Source organism: Cydia strobilella, chromosome 3, assembly GCF_947568885.1.
Source record: "Cydia strobilella chromosome 3, ilCydStro3.1, whole genome shotgun sequence".
NCBI lineage: Eukaryota > Metazoa > Arthropoda > Insecta > Lepidoptera > Tortricidae > Cydia > Cydia strobilella.
The window spans coordinates 6,800,219-6,828,006 of record NC_086043.1 but is presented as its reverse complement, the minus strand read 5'-3'; the positions used below and the strand labels follow the sequence as shown (position 1 = coordinate 6,828,006).

The 27,788-nt window shown below is 39.0% G+C and overlaps 2 protein-coding genes across 3 annotated transcripts in view; one reads left to right on the top strand and one right to left on the bottom strand.

Annotated features, from left to right (window-relative positions):
- Positions 1-985: 985 nt before the first annotated feature.
- On the bottom strand, positions 986-21,203 carry LOC134755803 (ubiquitin-protein ligase E3C). The gene is made up of 21 exons (XM_063692412.1): positions 21,010-21,203; positions 20,805-20,932; positions 20,376-20,579; positions 19,641-19,760; positions 19,328-19,454; positions 18,793-18,946; positions 18,001-18,218; positions 17,226-17,607; positions 15,819-16,105; positions 14,144-14,370; positions 13,250-13,442; positions 11,872-11,986; positions 11,620-11,738; positions 9,405-9,516; positions 8,986-9,118; positions 8,115-8,327; positions 7,401-7,495; positions 7,112-7,272; positions 4,682-4,812; positions 3,419-3,587; positions 986-2,257 (listed from the first exon to the last, which is right to left on the bottom strand). The coding sequence occupies exons 2-20, from the start codon at positions 20,928-20,930 to the stop codon at positions 3,420-3,422; spliced, it is 3,285 nt and encodes a 1,094-aa protein (XP_063548482.1). The 5' UTR covers positions 20,931-20,932; positions 21,010-21,203; the 3' UTR covers positions 986-2,257; position 3,419.
- Positions 21,204-22,331: 1,128 nt separating this feature from the next.
- Positions 22,332-27,788, top strand: part of LOC134755792 (uncharacterized) — a 158,278-nt gene continuing 152,821 nt past the window's right edge. Inside the window, exons 1-6 of one of the 2 annotated variants that reach the window (XM_063692398.1) lie at positions 22,332-22,499; positions 22,599-22,784; positions 23,141-23,273; positions 24,176-24,342; positions 25,611-25,715; positions 26,495-26,699. In XM_063692398.1, coding sequence (XP_063548468.1) covers positions 22,464-22,499; positions 22,599-22,784; positions 23,141-23,273; positions 24,176-24,342; positions 25,611-25,715; positions 26,495-26,650 — 783 coding nt within the window. In that variant the 5' untranslated portion in view covers positions 22,332-22,463 and the 3' untranslated portion in view covers positions 26,651-26,699. Of the gene's footprint in view, positions 22,500-22,598; positions 22,785-23,140; positions 23,274-24,175; positions 24,343-25,610; positions 25,716-26,494; positions 27,606-27,788 lie in introns of those variants that run through there. The other variant, XM_063692397.1, reaches the window with a different exon arrangement.

The following is a 27,788-nucleotide window of genomic DNA, read 5'->3' as shown; positions in this document are numbered from 1 at the left end:
TGCTAAATTTCAGCATTCGCCGCTACTTATTAAAATTAAAAAAATATTGTTCATGAATATTTCCTTTTCAATGGAACGAATTATTTCGTGCTTTACACGTGTGGTACACTTAGTTGAGACCCGCAATATGTCATTAATAATCTTTATATTTTTTAGTTATATATAAATGCACGTGTCCTGACCGATTGACTGCCTGACTGACTCATCAACGCAGAGCCGAAACTACAAAAGAACACCAGGTTACGTTTATAATGTGTACAAGAGATAAGAAGCGACTTTGAGAAATTCAACCCCTAAGGGGGTTAAAAAGGGGATGAAGGTTTGTATGGGGTTCAAGTTTTATTTTAAGCTAGGAATTTGAAACTTCGTAAAAAGATATTTCTTTAAAATACAAGAAAACTTTTTTTTTTATGTAATAGGAAGCAAACGAGCAGACGAGCCGCCTGATGGGAAGCAGTCATCGCCACCCATGGACATAAGCAACACCGGAGGAGCCACTTATGCGTTTATTACAGCGTTTTTGAAAATTTATCCCCAAAGGTGATGAAAAAGGGGTTGAAAGTTTGTATGGAGATCAAAGTTCGTTTTTCGAGTGCGGGACTTGAAAGTTTGTATATGGCCATATTATTAGAATACAGAAAGAGTGATTTCAGCGTTTTTAAAAATGCATCCCTTAAAAGGGTTTAAAGTTTGTATAGGGTTCAAATTCTATTTTAAGCTAGGAATTTGAAACTTTGAAAAGATATTTCAGCGTTTTTGATTATTCATCCCTTAATGTGGTGAAAGAAAGGGGTTGAAAGTTTGTATGGAGGCCAAACTGCGGTGTAGTATGCATACATATATGCTGCAAAAGATGCTGTCTTTATCATTTCATTGTATGGAATCCTGCACCATCAACAATATTTTTTTACCGCCATCCCACATGGAAGTCGGTTTTTTTTCTTAAAAATGATGTACGAAAGGTTTGTGTAAAAAAAGACATGGGTGAAGGGTACGACAACTTTATTAAATAGGTACTAAAATATATATAATCTAAAATAAAAACGCAAATTTGACACAAATTGTCACGGATATAATATACAGGTACCAGACCGACACGGTAAATATAACTATGCATCTATAACCAACCATTGAACTAATTAACGGCTGTTTAGTCGAGTCAAAATTCTTGACCTGTTTCACAATATTAAAAAAAAAACAAAACTAATAAAAAGTATTTTTATTACAACTAGGGAACAAATTAAATTAATGAAATATTGTTTGATTTGTGTTATCTATTTCAGTTTATACTTTTAGTAATTTTCAATTTTATTAAGATCAACATTACTCTGCTGTTAATATGACTGTATTACCACGTTATTTTTGACCACGATAGTCAGTAACTAAGCAAGCGACTGTCTGCCTAATTGCTGACCCTTTAAAGAGTTTAAAGGTACAGGTAAAGGTAAGGTAAACAAATTGCGTATCTTTCGTCGTCAATACAATGTATTCATCCGAGGGTCCGGCCATTTTTACTCACCGCATGGAACCCAAAACTACAAACCAACAGTTATAATATGATTTTAAAAAGATTTGTCTTGATTTTGATACGAAGTTTCGCATCAGGAAATACATGATCGTAATTCATACTGCCTCGTTTTTTTGAAATGTGCAAGAATTTTGCCTTAACTAAACAGCCGTTATGACTATGTACAATTGCATTCGAAATTTCATAATAATTACTTCCTTTTACACGTCAAATGAAACAGTATCAATCCGGACTAGCTACTTACACAAATAGGATTATATTTACACGTAGAAGTAGTGTCATATAAAACGATAGTAAAACGATGGTCTAATGAGTCGTTACTGGCCAAAAGGGACCATAATGCGATATACCTACGTAAAGTCACAACGAATTTGTATTTGAGCATCGTAAATAATATCGTAAGGACCAGTCGCTTTATAGTCCATTTTTCGAGAACCACACAAATATAATAAACGCGCTTCTTTGTGTGATGATATCAAATATTTCAAATACGTCAAGATTTTTATTATAAAATAGGAACATAAAAAATAAACATACGCAATCGTAAGATTATATGCATGATCTTAAAATAAAGTGAGTGAATTGGATCGGGTAACATTTTACTATTTACACAATAAGACACTGAACGTCATTAGATATAATATTATCACATTTAGATGTACTATTAATGAAAAATCTTTCAAAATAATTCATTAAGTTATTTGCACGCATACAACATTGTTGTCGGACCTGAAAAGAAAAAAGTATTTTCAGTAATTTTTTCTATGAACAGAAAGTAATTAAAAAAATTTTTATACTACGTCGGTGGCAAACAAGCATACGGCCCGCCTGATGTTAAGCAGTCTCCATAGCCTATGTACGCCTGCAACTCCAGAGGATACATGTTCAAACTATCCTATGACAGGACTTCACCTATGCAATGTTTTTTTGGTTAATTATACAGATTAGTTAAATCTCTTTCTAAGTATTATGATGTTTACCACTGCCTACATTAGTAACTAAATAATAAATAACTTACATTGACGGGAAAACCCCGGGGAATGCATTCTCATATATTTTAAATAAATCTCCATTGTAACGTTCGTAACTTTCCATTAATTAACAGAAATAAACTTTAAGTTTATTTAATTCAACATCGCATTAAGATCATGGTTTACTCGTAATAGTATTTAGCATGGCAAGTAGGTAGACTAGATTTATATAAGATAAACGTTCGCAGTGCTCTTTCTCCGGCTTTGATGAGTAGAGGTCGAAATTCGTGTCAGTAAAATTTTGTAACATTGGGCCCGTTTCATGAAAGCTTCTTACTTATAAAATAAGTCACTTTCCAATGAAATTAATTCTAAAGAGACTTCTGTTTATAATACATGCCCAAGGTATATTCGTTCATTGCGTTGTTTTTAAGCAATTCGAATAAAATTGTGCAAAACCAACTCCTAGGAATTTATAATTTTTCATAAATTGTCTATAAAATTGCGTGACACGATTTCATATCAGTGGAAGGTATAGGTAGCCTTCGCAATATCATGACGGTGGGAGGTTAAAAGAGAAGTGAAGCTGGAATGTTTTCAATATTTCCAAAACGAATGCGATGGTAACCAGTTACCACACTTCAGTGGTAACAGCTGGAAACTCTTTTTCCCTAGTAGCAGATAGCAACTAAAACAGTTATAAATAAATAAAAAATAAATAACTCACTTTAACCGAGCTCGAAGCAGATCGAGGACGACAGCTGGCGGTCGGCAACGACCGCTGATTGGATTCAGAACGGATCTGGAGGTGTTATTGTAACTCACTTTCGCTGAGCTGCATGCAGGTAGAGGACGACGGCAGCCGGTCGGACACTAGTGCTATCTCTGTCACTCGTGCTGTATACTTGTTGTAACTCACTTTAGCTGAGCTCGAAGCCGGCGCCGGCCTGTATGGCGTAGAGCAGCTTCTCGTGCAGCTGCTGCTCGGAGTGGAACTCGGGCAGCTTGAGCAGGTTCATGCAGGTCGAGGACGACGGCAGCCGGTCGGATGCGCCCGCTGACTGGATGCAGAACGGGGGCTGGAGGTCCTGTACATGAATATAATGATTTCAGTATACAGGGTGAAAAAAAAAATGGGCCCTCAAGGGAAGGTGCCTTAATACCTTAAGTTAGTTTCAATTTCGTTTGTCTAAAAATATTCTTGAAAAATACATATTCGACTTTATGGATATTTTATACGAAAAACGAGTGTAAGACCTAATGTTTTTTGGAGAAATGTTATCATTAACATTAACTGTATCGACTAGTAGAATAAAATAGCTAGTGTTTATTTTTTGGAATTTTTAGTCGTTTCGATTTTCGGGCGAGACAAGCGAATTTAAAAAAATCCTTTTATGTAGTTGTGTTTCTTTTTAAAAATAAAAGAATGTTTCCTTTAAGTAAAATGAGTTAACTTAAGATTTTAAGGCACACTGTATAGTCGACCTCATACTTGTAGCAAAGTGGATTTTTTATCCCTAAAGTTGGAGGTCTAAATTTGCTAGCCAAAACATAACCTTAAGGGTTCAAACTTAGAAATGAATTTTGATTGTCATTTCGGACACGATATATCGTCCGTAGGATCCAAAGGGTTTAAGGAGCTTGATTTCACTAGCTTGCAAATTCAAATAGCTTATATATAATTAGAGAATTAAGGATCTCGCGCGGGTTTACTTTATACTGGACATTTCATAAGGGTAAGTACTAAACAATCAGATTAGGTTGAACTCTAAATGACATTGTAATTAAAGTCTGTGACCGTACGAGTGGATACAGATGAAGATAACTGACTGTCCAGTGTTCACACTGCCGACCAGAACTTATAGGAAATAAGATAAACATGTGTCAGCGACCCTCCCTGGCTTCGCACGGGTTACACAGAAAACAAATTATACACCTATATAAACCTTCCTTAAGAATCACTCTATTGATAGGTGAAAACCGCATGAAAATCCGCTCAGTAGTTTTCGAGTTTATCGCGAACATACAGACACAGAAACAGACGCGGCGAGGAAATTTGTTTTATAAGGTGTAGTGATAACATGCGTCAGCGAAAATAAAACTAGCTTAGCTTACCGCTTCTCGCTTACCGTCAGCCTTTTATTTCGTCAACCTAAAGGAAAAATCAATCTTTCAGACCTACCTTGAAACCCAATAGCGGTGGCCTCGAACAGCTGGTGACAAACTTGAGTAGCTGTCGGCGCTGCGCGTCCTCGAAGTTTTCTACCACCTTCCAGAACCATTGCACAGTCGGGTGCGTCGCGGAGAAGCCGCCTGCCAAAAACAATTAACTCATTCAGGGTCAGTCACTGACATATATGTATAGACAAGCTGTCGAGAACAAATTGTGTCCGCGTCAAGGGCCTGACACTCTTTGATAGAGAAAGATAGTCTCATTGCGATTCCTATAAGAGGAAAGAGAAAATAGTGCCATGCTTTGTCCTTATCACCGACCGGGTGGCATCATAGGTAGGCGATGGCGAAATACCGATATTTATAAGAGTGAATGAGAAAAAATCCTATGCTGCCCAAATTTTATAAGAATATTCTTTCGAACTTAAACTATCGTGAGACATAATAATAATAGTGAGTAAAAACCGTACTCATCTAAATATTATGAATATTCTTTCTCTTACCCCCGGTCGCTCGGTGGCGCGTCTTTAACTACTTGTATATACTATGTCTATGGTCCGCGAGGTGTCCGCCATTTTTTGCGTTTGACGTCTGTCACTAAGCTAAAGAATAAGCGCAGCTAGCCAGTAGCAATGAAGTGCATGCACTTAATTGAGGTGCGGAAACATTTTCTTCGAGAGGCCGCCTCTAGTGTATACATATTACCTCAATGGGGTCAGTTGCACCAAACTGTTTGTCATCGTTAAATAGTTCGCTAAATTTTATTGTATGGAAAGTTTCATAGTAAACCGCCGCGGCGCGCCGGGTGACGTTGATCCATGAAGTTATACCCTAAACAGGAGCGAGCTGTCACTTTTTTTGCCATACTAAATTGAACCTTATCACCGAGCCAGAAAGGTGTTCGTACCAGACTAGAGAAAACGGTCCACATGAGATAGCAAAAGTGGGTCGCGGTGTCCCACTCGCACATGTTGCCAATGTTAAAAAAAATACCATTTTGGTAGTATTTATATCAATAACTACTAAAATTAAATACCTTTTTATATTATTTAAGTGCTATATTCAGAGTGCGGTTCTGATATCTTTTACGTAATTTGTAAATAGTTATAATGTCAATATTATTAACTGATTTAACCAAGCATGTGCACAACAAAAAATACATTAATTTTAATATGGTAGACATTGTAGTAACTTTGAATATTAATTGGTATCCCCAACTTGATAAAGAAATTTTCAAAATACATGAATGGCGGCGCTCAAGATTTATTTGCGAAATAAAAATGGGTAAAAGATGTTGTGTGAAAGGTTGCAGAAGTGAAAGTTTTGTTGATTGTGGTATATCTTTTCACATGTAAGCCTCAACTATTAAAGTTTACGATAAAAATACAAGAAAACATTGTCAAACTCATTAGGGTGACTATGATGTCGGCACGTTGTGAATCGGCCTTACAGAGTTCTTATTACCTACGTACATACTTAATGTAAAAATAAGTTTACCTAAATAAGTATATCTTTATTTCGGCATGTTTAATTATTTGGTTGATAGATAAATGATTTATTTGTGCACGTAATGAGAGCTATATAATTGCCAAAATTTAAATCCAAAATCCTTAAATATTACAGACACATTTATACATAATATTCTATATAAGTTGAACACACATTTCCGTCAGTACACAAAGGCGGCAAATTAAAAAAAATTGGTGCAATTAACTACGATGACGCTTAAAGAATAGCTGAAGTGTGCAAAAGAGAAGCCATTACGTATATGAACATACCATGAGTGCGAAAAGGCAAACTACAAATGAAAAAAACGTGACCATTTTTAGGGTTCCGTACCCAAAGGGTAAAAACGGGACCCTATCACTAAGACTCCGCTGTCCGTCTATCAATCTGTCTGTCATCAGTAACAGCTTTTATAACGACTAAATTAAGTAAGGTTTTGTGAAGCGTTTTACAAGCGTTAAGGAGAAAAAAACTATATCCATTCTCTCTGACTTCCTATGCATGAATGAAAAAAGATCTTGGCCAAACTATACATTCCAACTTATCCTAATATCCCACATACATATGACTTATGGTCACCCTAATTAGAAAGAGATGCAACCGCCCACTTTGACTTCTCATGTGGACACACTTTTTGGCCCGTGTACTCCATCCGGTTTATTAAAATCTAAATCCGTGCGTTGATCATTCTGTCAAGTGCGGATGGTGCAACTGGCACTTAGCCTCATATGAAATCTTGACGGACATCAACATGTTCCGAACATGTCTCGTAGAGAGAAGAAACACCTGCCGAGTTTTGTATATAGCTTACCTATTGTATTTATTTGCGTATTTCTTTTTGTGGAGAAGATTCAGAGCAACCCATATTCACTACTCTACTCAATTCTTATTGAACAACAACCTTATGTACCTGACAATAAGAACGATATCTCACCAGCATATTGCGTGTGCTTCCTCAGATCGTCCAGGTCTATTGGCACCTCCGCCCCCGATATGAGCAGTTGCAGTTCTCGGCATGAGAACATTCGAAGCCACTCCGCGTTTACTACTGATGTTAGACCGCGTTTGAACGCGTTGCACTGCGACCTTATTTGCCTAGGAATAATAATATTATTTGTAGGTTACAAAGGTAAAAATACTAAGTACTTACACAGTACATTTCTTTAAATGCAATAAGTAGAAAGGATGAAATAAATAGTATTCACAACTTTTGCTGCGGTTACCTGTTTAATTTGTAATCGGCTACTAGATGAATGTATTCTATCCTATTTTCAGAAGTTACTGGAATATTAGATCCGCCAGGTTTTAATTCTTCTATCTGTAACAAAAGTAACAGCATTTTAATCAAATAATTTCCTGTTGCTCCTAGCCTAGTCGGTAGCAAAATACATCGGCATTTTGAACGTTTCGTCATCGCGTCGCTAACCGAACTGAGAGTACGCCAGAAGTCCGCCAGATTTCTGTCTCGGGGCGAGGTAATTCGAGTCGGGGCGGGGCGGTGCATGGCCGTTCTGTATGATAATACTATTACTTATTCTGTGGCCATGGTTCCTAAGAACAGATGTCGCTATCTCTCATAGTTTCTGACTTCTCCCTACTGACCCATTTGGATTGATCACCCTGTATATAGGCGTCTAGTGTCCACAACACAAGCCCTATTGAGCTTACTGTGGGACTAGGTAGAGCTGTGTAAAATTGTCCTATAATATATTTTTTGCAAAACTAGCTCGTTTTTTTTAAACATCGTCAGGAGACTAGCACGCGTGCGCTGCGTCACTATCTGTATCTCGCGCGCGAGATAGACCGCCCGTCCTTTTCTAATTAATACAGTCAGGCATTCAAAAGTACAGCGAGCTGCAAAATTATGAGTGAATTTATTCTGAAAGTGGCTTTGCAATCTTGCGGTTAGATGTACCATAAGTTTTGTTTTTGCTCACCCGCTGCTCCCCTAGCTCGTCGCTGACTATGGTGAAGTCCAGCCCCAGGTCGGGCACGTCCTGCCGCCGATGCGACTTGAGCATGAGCAGGCCGCGGTACAGCGCCGGGTCCAGCGAGGCCAGCGCGTGCACGTCCGGCTCGCGGGAGGAGCACAGCTTCCCGAGGAAGAACTCCGCTAACGGCAGTTCCACCAGTAGATTCTCATATAATGCCTGTAAATATGAGGTTATTCAAACTGTTTATTAGGTGTGCAATTAGTGAAAAACTCTGTCAAATTAAATTTTGTATTTGCCTAGAAAATTTTAGGGAATGAGTTGTTTAGAAATGTACGTAAATTGTGTCTGACCATAGAGTAACTTATACTAGAGCGGTACTGTCATAGTAAATTTTGTAACCCCAGTAAATTCACTGCCATCTGTCGACACACTTTAAAACTAAAAATGAAGATTTATAAAAATACGATAGAATGTATTTAAATATAGATAAATGATTTTTTTTATTTGCATTAATTATTTTTATGTTTTTGACCCATGTTCTTTCACTGATATGCGTTAAAATTGTTAAATAACAAACGAAACCGTCAACGCCATCTATACGACTGTAGGCCAAAACTAGTAGCGCCCTCTGAACGAGAATCAAATTTTCTTGATTTTCGAGGCACGTTTTTTCCTTAGACTGTATCCATCTATTACGGAGTTATATCTATCTTTGGTCTGACTAATCGAACATCTCTGGAAACAATAACGGATCAGTTGAAAATAAATTTCGACATCCGAACTGCAAAAAAATATCGCTGAAAAGTACTCATCATCATCAACTTTTGACCGGTACTTTCATGGTAGATTTCTATACTTATAGGATAACTCTTACCTTTCCTAGCATTCGACCAACGAAATAGTAATGCATGGGGAAATCGTCATACAGCAAATGTACGCCGGGATTGGGATAAAGCATGTTGTCTTTCGTCAACCTGAACAAGCCTCTGTTGGGGTCAAACGCCGATCTGAAAAAAAAGGTTGGGTTAAAGAATAGAAAACCAATGCATTCGCGTAGACAGAGCAATTTTGTATTAAAATTTATGATTAAGGTTTATGTAAAGCCGGGAAACAAAAGCCGTTTTATTGTGTTTAGCGAAATACATAAGCCTACTCGCAAAGCAAGATTGATTTTGGTTGTATTATTTATGTATAATTAGTTAGTTTTGGTTGTCACCTGACGAAAAATACTCGTATGAGAAGTATAACAGCAAAAAATAAACAACCACTTGTAGGAAATAATGCCTCGCTTACTTTAGTAGCTCCGACAGGAATTCTCTAAACAATCCGCCTCCATCGACGCCCGCCTCCTCGGCACCGGCCTGGTTGATGAGCTGCACGCGCAGCTTCAGCTTCATGTCCGGCTCTGGAACGATACTCCACGCTGTTTATCGACTCCATCATTTCGAGTTAGAGTGCAATCTATCTAGGACTAAACTATTAAATATACATTGATTATAACAAAAATGGCTACGTGCCGTAACGCAAAATGAAAGGCATTTTCGGTCGTTTATACACAAATTCCCAACGATGCCGGATATACCTCAATCACTAGAAATACATTTTCATCTGGCCTTAATTTGAACAGTTTTCAGTTTTAACTAAAACAAAATATGGAGAAAAATATATTTTAGACACAACCTTTTATATATTTGATAGGAAATCGTGCGTATTGTTAAATAGTACATTACTATAAAAGCCGTGAAGTAAGGGGTTGCCGGCCGAATATGATAGACAAATAGTTATACCTAGTGGTTTTCTTAAACATACAATGAAATAAAATAAAAAACACGAAATCAAAGTTTCATTTATATAAAAACTAAAAGTAAACTACATACAACATATAACATATAACTAACACGTATACATAATATACGGGTAATAAAAATACACGACACGTATATTTGACACGTGTCGTGTTTTTTTATTACCCGTATATTTTTATGTAGCTATGTTTTTTTTTAAGCGCAAACTCCTTGACATGTGCATCCTGCCCATCCTAACTTACGGTGCACAAACTTGGTCATTAACTGAGGCCCTAAAATCGAAACTCAAGGTTTGCCAGCGAGCTATGGAGCGTAGTATATTAGGTGTTCGTAGAACTGATCGAATCAGAAACACGGAACTACGCTCCAGAACTAGAGTTGCAGATGTAGGCGTCAAGACCGCTAAGCTTAAGTGGGACTGGGCGGGACATGTCTGTCGCATGCACCCGGAAAGATGGGCCAAAATGGTTACTGAGTGGGACCCACGGAGCACCATAGACGGTGCAGGCCGGGGTTCAGGCAGACCAAAAAGGAGATGGCGGGACGACTTGGACGCATTCTACCCCAAATGGTGGGAAAATGGCGATGACAGGGTCGAGTGGAGAAAACGAGGGGAGGCCTTTGCCCAGCAGTGGGACACCAAAATTGGCTAATAAAAAAAAATAAATAAAAAAAAAAAAAAAAAAAAAAAAAAATGTTTTTTTTTACAATCTTTGATTTTTTAAATAACAAAATTACAAAATAAACAACGCACAATAAAACAGAATGAAACATTTTCAACTTTGCCTCTATAACAATTTAAAAAAATACCTACGCGTGTTTGAGTAGACATTTTTACCGCTAACATTTAGATGAAATATTTTAAATGTTTATTTGTGTAGTAAAATTTGTAATTAAAAATATTGAATTTTGTTAATAATGTCTTATTTGTTATGTTCATGTCGATTTTAATTTTAATTTTTAAGGAACATAATATCAATATTTCATTGCATGTTTGAGAAAATATAAATAATGGTACAGCGTATCTATTGCTACGTCATTAATTTCATTGTTATTCCAAAATCGTGTGACTATCTGTTTCTCAAGTCAAGTGTAATAGTAATGCAAATACAGTGATCGCATGACCGATCAAACCGACATTTGAATCTTATGGATTGAGCTGAACTGGCAACCAAAAACGAATAATAAACGAAAATATCCATAGACCAAACTTTGAATATAGTTCAGAATCAAATGACCATTTGCAAAACATCGATATTGAAATGTTAATCAGTACCTAATCAGTCTTTCCCATCACGTCACGGAACAATGGTGTGCCTTTTGACACTTTAATGATATGTAAAGGGTACACCGAGCGAATGCTGACCTACGTGTCACGGAACGCACGCAGAGGCAGCACCCGCCAGGGTGTAAGGACTATTAAGAGTTGATGGAATCAAAAATTAACTAACTGGGTAAAAGCGATGGATTACATAGTGGCCTGCCTAATAAAACGGTATACAATTTTATTTCCGGCAGACGGTGGCCCGCCCCCACAAAAAGCGACATCTAAGATGGCTCAAGGGCAACACCGGTGTGAGGGCTGAGGGTAGAGAGGTGACACTGGACTTTAAACATATAGCCAACTCGCCACTTACGTTTTTACATCAGTTATTATAAGAGTTAAGAATAAAAACACTTCAAATACTAATTTGTTGGCTTACCATTGTCAGGACTGAGTTTGTCAAAAGCATCTTCATATAGATGCGTCCGTCGTACGCTAATGTTTATTGAAGGTCCTTCGTTGAAATTTGACATCTCATACCAGTGGTCGTGCTTTTCTCTGGAATAAAAAAGTAAAGAATTAAGAATATGATTATTACATTAGAGATAAATTGAAACATAATAAATAAATAAAAGTAGTTGTATTTATTTTATTTCATACAAGTGTAAATCTATGTAAATTGTAAACTTACCTAACAAGTAATCCTTGGAAAATAAGGACTCTCGTGGCAAACGGAACAACAAACGGGATCTCTCTTAGAATAGTGACTGTTCGGAGCTCTTTGATTGTTAGCGGCGGTCCCTCGTCTGCAAGATAATGGTAATATTAGACTCAAACGCGTATTGCGTGCAGAACTTTATAGATTAATGTCATCAGTTTAAGGTCTGAACTAGTGACATTGCCATATTTATTTCATACATCGGGCTCGGTCATAAAAATATCAAACAAGAAACACGATAATTTTGGCGTTTTTAGGGTTAGGCATATAAGGTTCCATAATGTAAGCTGACAATCGAAAGACGTCCGCGGGTGACATGGCCTCCTCTAATGATTTCCATGACAGACGACTGGTCGTCCACATTCTTGGGGGGCTTCTCTGGCTTAATATTTCGGCTCAGAAACCTTTCTGCCCCAGCACTGCAACTTATTTGGTATTGATCTTTTTACGCCGACAAAGTAACACGGAATTTATCTTATCCTAAACTCGTCTGTCTCTCTCGCCCTCGGAGCACTCACCCTGGTCCCTGGCGTGGTGCAGGTGCTGCGGGCGGCGCAGCTGGCGCGGGTTGGGCCGCACGTGCGTGCCGGCCACCACTAGTACCGCGGCCTCCCGCACGTACAGTACACACACTCACCCTGGTCCCTGGCGTGGTGCAGGTGCTGCGGGCGGCGCAGCTGGCGCGGGTTGGGCCGCACGTGCGTGCCGGCCACCACTAGTACCGCGGCCTCCCGCACTTACAGTACACACACTCACCCTGGTCCCTGGCGTGGTGCAGGTGCTGCGGGCGGCGCAGCTGGCGCGGGTTGGGCCGCACGTGCGTGCCGGCCACCACTAGTACCGCGGCCTCCCGCACGTACAGTACACACACTCACCCTGGTCCCTGGCGTGGTGCAGGTGCTGCGGGCGGCGCAGCTGGCGCGGGTTGGGCCGCACGTGCGTGCCGGCCACCACTAGTACCGCGGCCTCCCGCACGTACAGTACACACACTCACCCTGGTCCCTGGCGTGGTGCAGGTGCTGCGGGCGACGCAGCTGGCGCGGGTTGGGCCGCACGTGCGTGCCGGCCACCACTAGTACCGCGGCCTCCCGCACGTACAGTACACACACTCACCCTGGTCCCTGGCGTGGTGCAGGTGCTGCGGGCGGCGTAGCTGGCGCGGGTTGGGCCGCACGTGCGTGCCGGCCACCACTAGTACCGCGGCCTCCCGCACGTACAGTACACACACTCACCCTGGTCCCTGGCGTGGTGCAGGTGCTGCGGGCGGCGCAGCTGGCGCGGGTTGGGCCGCACGTGCGTGCCGGCCACCCCTAGTACCGCGGCCTCCCGCACGTACAGTACACACACTCACCCTGGTCCCTGGCGTGGTGCAGGTGCTGCGGGCGACGCAGCTGGCGCGGGTTGGGCCGCACGTGCGTGCCGGCCACCACGAGCACGGCGGCCGCGCCCTCGGGCACGCAGCCCCGCACCGGCCACGAGCCGGAGGGCATGAAGCATAGTCGCGAGTCGCGCACGTATAGCGCGCGGAGGAGGTGGGTGCACACCTGAAACGATACAGTATGTTGATATAGAGGTCAGGAAAATCGGGCTTGCCAAACAAATACCTAGTAATAGTTACAAAATGTTAATACATTGTCTCGTCAAGGATCAAGGTATGTACTTCAAAAAATATTCAAGGAAAACTCAATCCATGATTTTCCCGGTCAGACTATAGCAGCATTGCAAAGCCGCTACTTCCCCTCATGAGGTTACCAAATTTTCACTTCTGGCCGTAAACAAGCACAATCAGATACGCGAGAACGTCCGGCTCAAATAACTCGATCGCTTACTATACCCCTCCTGTTCCATAAATAGGTGTGAGCCTGACTGTCGGCCAGCTCTATAAGCGCTCTCCGAACGCGTCCCGGCACTGGGTGCATACAACAGGCCGGGACTCCAGATAGGACAATTGTACCAGCCCGAAGCAGATTTGCCGGAGCATCCAGCACAAACCACCGAGGTTAGATAACTCTAACGCGTGGCTACACTACCTCATGTGTTAAAAAACGTTTATAATAATAATAAATATAATAAATTCTTTATTTGGCAGGCAAGAAACAGAATTTTTACAATAAACATACAATACAGTGCAATTCTAATATAAAAAGGCGTACAAAAATACTAAAACTTACAACCTAAAACAATGAAATAAAACATTTACAAACTTATGCACTAAAGATGGCCGTTCTCGGACCGGTACAAGTACCTTGAATAAATGTGACCAGGCAGGCGTCTGACTGCCTGCCAGCTCTATAGGCGCTCCGACCGCATCCCGGTACTGAGTGTTGACCGCCGGTCGGGACTCCGGATAGGCTAGTTCCACCAGCCCAAGGCAGACTTGTCGGAGTGTTCGGCATAAACCGCCGAGCTCTGAAAACTCGAAGGCGTGGACGCGGCCGCCGCCGCCGGTGGGTAAGTGGGATACGTTGATGTCTGTAAAAGGAATAGAAAGTCAGCGGTGGGAAGTATTACTTGGCATACAGGGTGTCGTGTTCAGTATGGCCAATGATAGAGGACCTTAAGAGTTACCAATTTGCCCCCTTGTATGCAGCGGCGGCTGGTGATTCTATATTATGGGTGTTCACTATCACAGTAAAAAACTACACATTCAATTAACCGACACAAAATACGGTCATTGAACTCTCTTATAGAATTTCGCTATTACGAATATCTTGACTACCGATAGACGCTAACTGCAGCTCATTTTACAAATGGATTCTAGGTTGTGAATGTTGTTTTAAAATTTTATGGAAATATGTGCTAAATTGTTAACACATCGGTTTCGGTCCAAGCAAACTCACCGCACAGCCGTCGCCCGGCCCGCCCGCGCCCGCTCCAAACAAGACATATGTACTTAGGTAGGTAACACGATAAACTAAAACACCTAGTTACTTTTATCACAGCGACATAACACAACCACGGTGTTTTTGCATATTGATCTTATTTAATGACATATAAGTTTTTGTTTTTGACGAACATTGTTACGAAAGTTCAAGGTTTTCCTTTTATATTGAACTCGAGTCGATTTTGTAAACTTTTTTCACATTCTCCCGTTAAATTCATTCATTTTAAATACCTCACAACAAACAAATTATGTGCACTTACTGCTTAAACTCTTGGTTAATTATTTATAATAAAAAAATGCCAAAATTCCATTCACGCGCGTACTTTAAAATTGACTACTAACTAAGGTCTGTTTACAAACAAGTGACAACATGGCGCGCACAATGCGCGCGCATTCGACGAGAGGGCGCAAGGTCAAACGGGCTACGGAGCGCCGCTCCAATTTTACCTCTTTCTTCATAGAAAATCTTCTGTTTCACGTGCAGAACTGTAGCGAAACTTCTCTTTCGCTCTCATTGAATTTCCTATTGATTTTATGTACTAAATCTTTTTCATAGGAGCGCAATCCAAAGCGCTCCGCTTCGCGCGTTACCTATGATTCCTATGAAATTATAGGATTAGGCCGAGTAGTATAGGCTGTCTATAAACTTATAATGAATAAAGGTAATTATTTAATTGGTATTTTACTTTTGTACGATAGATCTTAAAGAGTAATATATTAATTAGGCACTATAATTTCATTATGATTATTTATGGGAGTGCACTGCACAAGCGCTCCTTAGAGGAAGCCGCGCCTGCTTGTATGTTCATTCAACGAAATTAAAAAAATCAGAGAAATTATCGAAATTTGGCTCCATACATTGTTAACCATCAGACTAGGTTTCAGTCAAATTGGTGGCTTTTAAGAACGATCAACCTCCGTTTGATTCATACTGCGGGATAATAGTACATTACAGTACGTATGACCAGTACAGATGTAAGAAATAATCCTTTCCCATCGTATTTTCTCGGCTTATTAGCTTAGGAGGTGCACTGACCGTTATTGAAAATGGAGTCGCAGCTCATGTCATCATCATCCACGTCCCGGCAAAACTCGGTGTCGTGCAGCGTGCCGATGAGCAGCGAGAAGAGCGCGCAGAAGACGGCCAGCGGCGCCAGCAGGCGGTGCACGCCGAGCGCGACCGTCTCGCCGCCCATGCCGCGGGACAGCGCCGACAGCAGCGGCGTGGCCGAGCCGCCGAACGACGACTCGTGGCTCATGTGGCTCAGCCACTGCCATACGCCTCGCAGGAATATGGGCTTGAACGCCAGTGTGTATAGTAATCTGGAAATAGGGTATTTTCCACATGTTGAATTTTGTAACTAAATCTAGTTAAATAGGTAGAAAATGAGCAGTTTATCACAATAAATTGGAAACTTAAAAAATATATGGTTTTAATAAATAAATACAAGACATCAAAGTAAAAAAAATTGTACGGCAACAATATACATAAACGCAATATTTCACCGACAAAATCGCAATATCCTTGTTTTCCACGGCTTTGAACTCTTCTAAGCGATAGCGTCGTTACATGCTGACGTCACGATGTAATGCCATTTTGTATGAAGCGTTTCGTCAGTAAAGCGCGGGTGCCAGACTTTAACCATCATTTGTGACTTTTGTATTGATTTTAGACAATGGGTTCCATACAGAAATTTGATCCTCAAAACAAACCTGATCGACTAATATCATTCATAACAAATTGTAGAATACCCTATTAACGAAATCGTTCATACCTCTCTTGATCCCATTTGATAACTGCTACAAATGGTATGATGCCAGATTGGGTGTGTTATACTAATATTTACCGCCCCCTAGGGTTTGGCCCCTTCAACATTGTAGGCATTGATGATATTCTCACAAAAAAGGGCTAGGTGGGTAAGTAGGTGTAGGTAGTTTATGATTACATATTGATAGTATGTAGTTATGATCACATAGCAATATGTAGATTTATGTTATTTGAAAGCAAAAATGCGACTATAATAGGAGTGCCATTGAAATTAATATCAGGGGACATCTTACGCAGATCAACCTAGCCCCAAACTAAGCAAAGCTTGTTTGGCTACTAGGCGACTTATATAGATAAATACATACTTATATACATAGAAAACAACCATGACTAAGGAACAAATATTTGTGTTCATCACACAAATAAATGCCCTTACCGGAATTCGAACCCAGGACCATCGGTTTCACCAAATAAGAAGTACTAAGCATATAGCTAGCTAGTCTTCAGAATATGGCGATGGCTACACATTGCATATTATTCATCACCTTCTTAATGTTGTTGCGGCATTTTGGGAGCTCACTTGGGGAGCTTACATTTTCGCTCGGCAAACTAAGCAGCAGCTACGATATACCCAAGAAATTCGAACGATTGCTATGTAAATTCATCACAACTCACCTATATTTATGCAACGCCATCCTATGACTCAGCAGCAAATTATGACAGATCTTCGACAAACAATCCAAAAAGTCCTCACTCAGATCACTCTCCGTTATCTGCGAGCACGTAGTCATGACGCATCTATCCGGCTCATTCAGAATTTCTATACAACGAGTGAGCAACATCTGCTCTCGTACAGAAGTTGGGTTAGGTTCTGTCTCACTGTCGCTATCGTCATCTTTGTCTGCCGCAGTCTCTTGGCTGTACAAGGAATCCTCATACTCGTAAGTTATTTGTTTATTGCACACATTGACGGTGAGCTGGGCTATTATTTTAAGGTAATCTAGGACGATGGGATTGTTTGGCAGTCTTGTGTTGTTTATGTTGCGGATTTCATTCGCTGCAAGAGAAAATAGTATATAAAACAGTATAACCAAATAAGTATGACCACTTTTTTTGCTACATCGGTATTCGTATTGATATACTAATTAGATGGTCTTTAGGTTAAAATAGTTATAGTTATAAATGCATACTTACAGCTACAGTATCATTATGTAGTATTACTTACTGACAGACCAGTTGTATTGATTATATCCTTCGATAAAATATTCTGAATTTTCGCAGTAAGATATAAAAAGGTAGAATAAAACTATATATCGATTGTTGATTATTTTCCACATAAGTTACAGCAGTAAAATCAGTCCAGTAACTAGGTACTTTTTGGGAGCTTTAAATGTAAAGTAAGCTAATTTGCGAAACATAGGTTACATGACTTACATGAAAAGAAACTTACCAAACCCTGGAGGTTCTAGTGACAGCACAGAATGCAGCAACCACGAATCATTGAGCACTCTCTTGTTGAATATAGTCTCGTCCTGTAGACACTGCATGAGGGACAGGAATGGGAACTTTCTGCTGTCCACGGAGAGTGCTGGGATTATGTACATCTCCACCGGCTCGGGGTATGGGTTGCAGAGGAATGCTGATGCGAATTCTGACATAACCATGTTACTGTAAAATGAAAAGTAACAATAATAATAATAAAAATAATGACAACAATGCACTAACATACATCTATAAAACAATACATTCATTCGACAAAGCCAGACAGGGCAATCGTGCAGGGTGCGGGGTGAGGGGTGTACCGCGCGCACCCGAGCTGCATACATTCGCCATTGTTAGTAGCTCGGTACACGTCAAAGTCGTCGGTCCATATACTTACTACACTGTACCCATACCATACATATTGCAACTTTAACACGTTTATTTTTATTTACATTAATTGATTCGGTTTTTTACTGATTACTGCAATTTCAGAGGGATCATCGCATATGTTGTCATGTAACATAGGTTGTCATATACCTATGAATGAACGACTATAGCACCTAATTCTCCCCCATCAATGGCAATTCTCCGACGTAAAAGGAGGAAAATAAATTTGACAGCTGATAACTCGGGTGGAAGCGTACTCGTACAGAGATTCGATGGCTTTTTCACCTTACTCGCGCATTTCAGTCGTCCTTATACAGTCATTCCATCTAGTTTCAAATTTAGACTACTTATACACTAGATTATTTGTACTTACTCATATCCACTGACGTCAACGCACGTGGTCAGATTGACAGGTCTCTGAATAAGATCCAACAGGGCTCCGCAAAGAGGCGTGGGCGGGTTGGGCGAGGGACTATACAGCGGGGGCGTCTTACGGCATAACAACTCCCGTAGCTCCGTGAAGTAGCCTGGAAAAGACACATAAATTGTGAATCACATAAAGCGAGCTGCAAAAATGCGGACCTACTTATTCATTAATAGAATTCATTGGGTACGCAATTTTGCAGCTGTGTGTATGTTATGTGGTGGTTAGGAATAAAAGAAAGGTTTACAAGTTGTTTTCTGCTTCTCCCGACAGTCTCATAGATGAGTTTATTAGCCTACGGAGAATTTGGAGACGTTAAAAATGTGGTGTTACCACAAGAACAAATTGAACTTTCCAACTACTTCATTCTTAATTTTTTTTATAATATCTGGTCAAAAGATTTGTATATTTATTATTTATATCAATAGTACATGACAATTTTAATATCTGAGAACTGAATGTAAAGTAAACAAATTTGACTTACCTCTTTTAACTAAATACAAAAATGTACCAGCAACATTGCTCAATATTTCATCAGAGTTCATAGAATTTTCTGCTGAATTGATAGAAGTGAATACTTCAAACATTCTGAGGGGCACAGCTAAAGGTACCTGCAAACAGCCAATTAATCAAAACTCATCTATTTAATGATAAGGTATGCTGTCAAATTTTAATCATTTAGAATGGCAAGCAAGAGAATGTTCTAGCCATGTGATACAATTTTGTGTTTTACACAAAATTTGCTAACTATACTGAAAAAAAATTTCATTACATTTTAATGTTTAGGACTGCTATACCTCTGATCCATCTTTTAACAGCCGCAGGTGTAGGACAAGTAACCTTCTTATTTGAATATAACAGCCTCCATTTTGAAAAACTTTTCGCCATTGTTTTAACAACAATTGGGAAACTGAGACCTGTAACCATTTAAATAATCAGTACTTTGGCATCCAAATATTGCGGTTTTGCTGCTTTTTCCAACAGACTTTCTAGGACGTGTTTTCTGTTCTTATTATGCTAATTATCTTACAGCCTAAATGTTATTTTGTAAATAAAAAAAAAGTTTTTAAAACACAATATTTTTCTTTCAACAAACATTTACTACTCAGTTAACAATTCTAACAAACACAAACTCAATGAGGTTGCATTGTTCTATCACTTACTTTCTATTTATAGTCAAAGGTCCCACTTTGTCGCTTAACATAAGGACTAGATTATATGAATAACCTGTCAGTGTCCTTATGGCAAGCAACAAAGTGGGACTTTTTGCTTGGAAATGACACTTATTGTATTGTCACCAATCTTTCAAAAGTATACCAACTATGTATGTATAATATAATATGTGTGCTATTGAATGAGTTAAGGACAATTATTATGCATCCTATCAAAGCCTTTTCATAAGAACTAAATAAACTATGCTACTCCAGACAAAAAATGTCTTACAATTTGCTTGGACTCAGTATTCAGAAACAATTTAGAAAAAATGGTTTACAAAACACAGCAAAGTTTACTATTGTGATTCAAATACATACCAGTCTAGAAGAATCCACTTTTCCATCATAGAAGAACAGAATTTTTACAACCAGTGCACACAACAGATCAACATCATCAGCATTAACTTTAGGGAATATGTTGTCAAACTCCTCCCGCTCACTCTGCTTGCAGTGCTTCCTAGTTAGGTAACTTCTCACATATGCTTGGATTTTAATGGTGCTATTAAGGCGTCTCCTGTGCTCCTGAAACAATCATATCTATATTTTAATTTCGTGATCTATATACAGTCACATATTTCAGTTAGTTCAGTTCAACTCTTGGTTCTTATGGCAAAGGAAAAAAATATAAGTAAACAATTATTTAGACAGGACATCATGTATTACATTTTGAGCTAGATATGACTTATAGCTGAACTATAAACGCGTTTTTCCTTAGCGTACTTAGTAGATTAAGAATCGTGAGTGTACCTCTCGTTTTTGTCTTTGTTGTTGAGTCTGGAGAATGAGAGCATCTCGGTTGGTTTTGCGCTGAGCACTGGCCCCGGACAAGTTTTGTTGCGGTTTACGCCGAAAGTCCCCTTCAAATGAATACATATCTGAAAATAAAAAGTCTAAATTGCAATAAATGCGTCGCGTAGTAAACAAAAATCAGCTGAATGTTTCCTTCACACACCTCATAAATTGTTAACTTTACCAACGCAGTCGCATACCTCACAAATAGTTATTATTTTTTGACTAAGAGACTAATTCAATTCATATCATAATAAGTTAATAAAGTTGATTCATGGAATAAATACAGCAATTATACCATCCTTCGTCACAAAATGGGACCTAGTATTACAAACATTTGATTGGATTGTAGCTCTACTCACTACTGTCACAATTCAGACCAAGGAATGATTTGTCAAATTTGTTTTGTCATGTGGGCTTGTTTTGGTCACTGATAAAAATGCCCATATTTGTTATAGTTGGTCAATCCAATTTGTCTGTCAGTATCAACCACGAAAATTATACTTATCCCTTTCTTTTGGGTGCTAGTAATAGTGTGATTCTTTCTGTCTATGTTTGAAATGAGACAGTCCTTTGACAAACTATATAATAATAATTGGTTACTTTCGGCATGTTGGCAACCTTGTGCATTTTAACATCCTTATTAGAAGAAATATTTTTTTATCTGTATAAGGTATACCAGTATGAAAAAAAAAACCTGATATTTGATCAATATAGTTGGTTAAGCAAATCTTAAAAACTGTAATAGATGTCATATATTAAAGAAAAAGTGACGAAGCCCTCCAGTGGTGAAGGCCGGATTCGAACCGGCGACTTTAGCTATCGCGGCTAACGCCATGAACCCCTAGGCCACCCCGCCACGGCGGTGCCCGTCCGAATTTCTCGACTATATGCCATCTTAGTAAGACTAGGCGTCTTGGGGGAAAATAACCAGACGGGTCTTATGTATCTTTCAGGAGTAGCAGAGAAAGCGCTGTTATTGTTTGTGCTTGTCACAGTCTCACATTTTTTTTATTCCTTACCGTAAATTTAGTATGGTTTCTGGTGGGCTACAAATCTTCTCGACCAATCATATTGTCGCATTGCGTATGTTTTGTCCCTCACGGGCGCACACGTATAGCTGATCTATGTAATGCTAGGTCTATAGGGCCCTCCACACTCATGCGCGAATCATTGCGCGAAGCCGCGAACGCGAGTGTGGAGTCTAGTTCGCTAATCAGCGAAATCGACTCCACACTCACATTCGCGGCTTCGCGCCGCGTAGTCTGAAGCGGACTTGCAAGATTAGTAGATAATTTTTTGAATATTTTGCGATCTTTAATATGGTAACATCTTAGTAGAACTGTCAATGGGTTGTGTCAATTTTTTGTTTTTTTAATGAAATTTTATGGCCTGAATGCCAGCCCTTTAAGCCAAATCTCATAGAAAAAGGCGCCATCTATGCAAACCTTTGACAGTTGCCAACCCCATTAAAATTAACAAAATTTGCGAATCGAAGTGTCAAGACGCGACGCCGATAAAGCGTTAAAATTAAAATGCTATTTGTTGTTATTTAAAAATATTGTAATGACGCATAAATCCTGATTAGTTAATTTATTTTATACATGAAAGGCAACTATGGCAGACCTCTCTGAAGTCGAAAGTTCAGGACGAGTAAGTACTCAAATTTATATTCATATTTTGTTTATAACAAACATTACTTTGTTTAGTTTTTCTACTATGCAATTATTATACCTATATTTAAAATTCCAGTTCTCGAGGCCATCGCTAGCGCAAGTTAAGGCAGTAATAGACTTTATGCAGAAGCACCCTGGACTAGCTAACAGAAAGTTTCGATATGGTATGAATCACGAAAAATTTAAGAAACTATGGTTCGAACTATCCAGTATGGCAAATTCACTTAATGGAGCTGTAAAATCCACTAAAGGTTGGATAAAAGTAAGTGACAATCGAATTTAAACTGTTGTGAGACATACTAACATTAAATCATTTTACGGTTTAGACTCACTTGACTTGAGAAAGGAGACCTAGGCTCTCCGAAACATGTCGCGCGAGTGACTAAAACAAGTGAGTCTAAACCGTAAAATGATTTAATGTAAGTGGTCCACCTTAGTATGCAATTGTTTATTCATATTTTTTAAATTAACAACCAAGTTTGAAGATACACTGAGCAGCTGAAGTAGATAAGCATAGAGAGTATTCTCGAAGTTATGCAATGCTTATTACCTCGAAGAAAAATTGTGTGAATATAAGAATTTTGTATTGACTTCATTTTATTCACTTATTTTTTCTAGTTTTGGTCAGATAAGAGGCGAAGTATAAGGCTAAAACAAAAGCAAATAGATGAAGGAAAACTTGATGATAGGCTAACGGCATTAGAAAAGAAAATACTAGAATTATCAGTAGCAGAGAATCCAGTATCAACTAGTAAGTAGACTATTCCCTATTAATAAAGTAATAATTGCAAAGAATTTAATGTTCAATATAACTTCTAAAATCTAAAAGTTGAAACCCAAGTTGGTAGTCTGGTAAAATGTAAGTACTGCATACTTGGTCTCATCAATTCATTGCATTTCCTTGCTATACTTTACTTTATACCCAAAAATTCTCAACACATAATAGCATTAGACTTAAGGTTATTTTGCCATCAGAATTTTGCTAAGTGGCATAGCTACAGATGTAGAGCATAATCCTCATAATATGATGGTAAACCATCAAGTAAGAAGTATACCCCATTTCATATACCATGGAGGGATTCTACTTGAGATGGTCATTAGGCATAAACAATACGAGTAGTGACAACAAAAGATACCCGGCAAATGTGGTGTCATGTCTTACATGTAACTATGCACTCTTTTATCCAGCATGACAATACGAACGTTTCAGAGAAAATATGATGGTAAAAGATAATGCACTACATCTGCAAGGATGCACATGAATATTTAGCACTGGTGGCGATTTTTGTGTTGACATAGCTTCGTCCTTTCTCTTCAAAGACATCTTGCACATCTCATGTTAAAGCCTTAATCTGGGTCATCCTTGCCTGCACCATGATGTCTCTGGTAGACAGGCAAGATGTCTCTTGACAGGAACGCATGGAGGAATATGGGAGAGGCCTATGCCAAGAGCAACCAGACAAGACCTCTGCGGAGAAAGGCTAGCAGTAAGCAGTAAGGACCAAGATGTCAGTTGAGTCAAGTTTCCCGTTAAGGTGAAAGTGAAAAGTTAGGGTAAACTCTTTGGTAGGGCCTCTCTCTTATCTCTCTCTTGCTCTAACTAACCTCTTAATAGTTCATATTTTGTTTTTATTAAAAAATCTATATTTTTAGAGAAAAAGAAAGGTGTAAAGCAAGAACCAGTAAATGGAGAAGATGATGAAGATTCCAACGATGACACCTTCCTGAAAGAGATAGAGGAAATGGACTTCCCCGGAGAAACAAGCAAGCTGCTGGTCACAGAAGCTGATGAGAGGCAAATGTCTATTATGGAGAAACTGGTTAGTTTGTTTCACTTTGAAGAAATAAGTGACACTTCATATTAGAAGAGTCACTTTCAATTTTGTTGAAGTAAATAAGTACTATATTTAGTTAATTTAAACTAACACAATCTTCACTCATAATTTTAAACTAACACGGACTTAATCGCGTAAAAACTTACGTTTATTTATAGCCTGACGTTTCAAACGTGACGTTACGTTCGTGGTCACCGGCAGACCACAGGCAGACAGGCAGTTTCCTTTAATGGTGTACAGTCAAGGTATTAACCTTTTCGACGCCGTGTCAAACACAAAAGCTGTCACTCGGACGCCACGTAACCATAGTGTCAAAACTGAAATTGAACTTTATGCATATGCACGTAGGTCTATGTTGATCTGTGGTCTGTGATGGATTAATCCGTCTTTGGCGTTGGACTTACGGTGCGGATATATCCGTCATTGGCGTCGAAAATAAGGTTAAATATCGACACGGATAAAGTGCCAAAAATTTGTACACACTACCTTAATGTATGGGCAATAAGATCGTGTATGTTTTTTAACATTTTGTTCGTAGCTATATATTTTAATAAGTGCAATCGGGGACATTCCCGGTAAACCATCTTAAAGGCAAAAATCGTTTAAACGTGTTGCAGACGGTCAGGCGATATCATAAAAAAGTGATGACCCATAGCATGGCACTTAAAAATGTGGGTGTTGAAAAAAAAAAGTTTAGCTCAGGTAAAGTTTATTGCCGTCCATTGTCTTTGTGACGGCATTTGCAAACTAAGATAAGGAATGCAAAATGCATCCTAATTGGTTATCTGGGGAGGCGAAGCTTAGCCTAAACAACAACAACAAATAAACTGTCCTTACTACCTATTGTTTCTCATTACCTGTTTTTACCCTTTTCATTATTAACATAAATGCATCGTAATTGGTTATCTCTATGGGAGGCGAAGTTTAGCTCGCTCGTGAGGATAGAGGTAAATTTTTTCTGAAAAGGTTCACCGGAAATGTGCCTGAGGGTACCTTGACTGTAACATTCTGTAGGTAGGTACTTATTGTGTATTATTTGTAGCTAGGTGCATGTGACAGCTGTAATTGAAGTACAATGTTACACTTTGACACATTACCCAATGTTAAACTGCATTGATACCATAACTAGATAGAATTTCAGAAGAAACAATTGATTAACGATAGAGGTAGACAACAGCACAGGTGGTCTTATAGCTTAAAATCAATACCTATTTACCCATACCTATATTCTATATCTATTAACTGTACTGCAGGTGGAAGTAATGGACCAACAAGCGGTAGCCATGAACCAACTTGCGCAAGCGTCCCTCAGCAACTCCAAGGCTATGGAGCGGCTAGCAGAGGCATCACACATACAAGTATGTATTCGCCTGTTGCTGAGTTTGAGCTAACATACAAATACAATATACATATACATACGAAATCACGAACAAAATTTGTTTCCCTCCCATAGAAAATGGACCAGCCAAAATGTATGAAATAGCCAAATTTTTATTCGCGTTTTCGGGGTTGATCCCATAGTAAAAGTTGCTCAGTATAATCCCAAAACCACCCTGGCAACGGGAATGCACTTATTTTTTAGCCACCGTGTATAGCCAACCTGCATTCTTGAGATAAAACACATACAGCTAGCTTGCTACCTTTTAAAATCTACTTGGAAGCACGCATTTTTTTTTAACTTAACCCACCCATATATACGCTCGGAAAACCGTACATACATAATTATATAAATTTTAGATACCTTATACACGGTGGCTAAAAAATAAGTGCATTCCCGTTGCCAGGGAGGTTTTGGGATTATACTGAGCATCTTTTACTATGGCACCAACCCCGGAATCGCGAAAAATTTTTTGGCTGTTTCATACATTTTGGCTGGTCCATTTTCTATGGGAGGGTAATTTTTTTTTTCGTGATTTCGTGCGTGGTCCCATAGTAAAAGTTGCTCAGTATAATCCCGAAACCTCCCTGGCAACGGGAATGCACTTATTTTTTAGTTTTTAGCCACCCTGTATAAGTATGCTTTTATACTTTTATAATAATTTTTATAATAAATCCATTCATCACCCATCTTTTAAGCTTTCATAATTTTGCATAGAAACTCCAACGTTCGTTGTGTGAAACATACGTTATTTGACAGGCCCTAGCAGTAGACCGTCTTGCGAACTCGTTCGACAGCATCAGTGCGTCCGCGCACGACGTGCGTAACGCCATCATGAGCATAGACTACACCATGAAGAGGTGCTACACTGCCACAACGACGCAGCACAGGCAAAACTCCAATATTTTTAGTTAACTGACATGTAGTTCCTGTCTTTGGTAGTGTATTTGTGCAATTTAAGTGAGTTATCTTAGACGAAACAATAGTAAGACGTGTCAACAAAGTATTACTGACGTAAATTTGTCGGCTGAGGTAGATGCCGCCAATATTTTATCGTAACTGGATCGACCAACGTATAAAAATCCAATACAACTCCATCTACCACAGCCGTCAAATTTGCGGCTACAATATTTGGCACTGCTTTACGCGTCTTAGTATTCCATGTTTATGGTAAAAAGCAGTTCATTGCTAGACATGGCTCGTTCTGCGCGCCTTGGAGATCGGTTCTCTGACTTGCGGGAAATTCTAGGTTGACTCAGGATCGAATACCGGTATTTTTTTCACACAAATTTTCCGGTGTCTCGGTTGTTAAGGTAACACATTGTCCTTCCCTAAATACGTATTTTAAAATGTTAAAGAAATACCTTTGTTATATCGGTAATGATCCCTGGGTTCAATAGTTTCTAACCTTACGCGCTAATAATCAGTACCCGCTCTGACGGCTCTCACTACGTCTATGTCCAACAGTGGACTGCTGTCTGATGATAGTGATGATGAATTTTAACGAGTTTAGCGCTGATACTTTATTTTTTGACTTTTAACCAATGTAAGTATTTACGTACGTATTTATTAATTGCCAATTTAGTATTAGTAAAGAAAGTGGGTGTTACATTACATTATTTGTTTTACTTCAAAGTAAAACTTATTGTCATTATGTGGTTATAATACTAAAGATAGTTCATTTATCATTCCGTGAAAGCCGCCAACATATATAGTCAAATGAATGTGCGTGCCATATTGGTTTTAGTAGGTACTTTGAAGTAAAAAAAAATCGTCTAGATAAACGCGCAAACCTACTATGATTGTGATTGCCTAGAAGTAGGATCATTATTTTAAGCCCAATGGATTATGTTTACACTAATATACTTTATATATTTTAGTAATATCTTATAAACAATTATACTCATATAATGAAACAATAATATACTTTTATTACCGATTCTTTATCAATATGTTTGTATTTAATCACCACACCTACCTACACGATCTAAGCACATCGGATTCATAAACGGAGCACGTTCAAAACAAAGATTGTCGCGTCGTTATCTTATCT

Excerpts from the sequence above, each read along its gene's own strand:
- LOC134755803 (XM_063692412.1), bottom strand. The coding sequence starts at position 20,930 with ATGTATTCATTTGAAGGGGACTTTCGGCGTAAACCGCAACAAAACTTG. Across the intron at positions 20,580-20,804 it reads AACAAAGACAAAAACGAGAG|GAGCACAGGAGACGCCTTAA; the intron begins GTACACTCACGA and ends TGATTGTTTCAG. Across the intron at positions 11,987-13,249 it reads GCACCACGCCAGGGACCAGG|ACGAGGGACCGCCGCTAACA; the intron begins GTGAGTGTGTGT and ends ATTATCTTGCAG.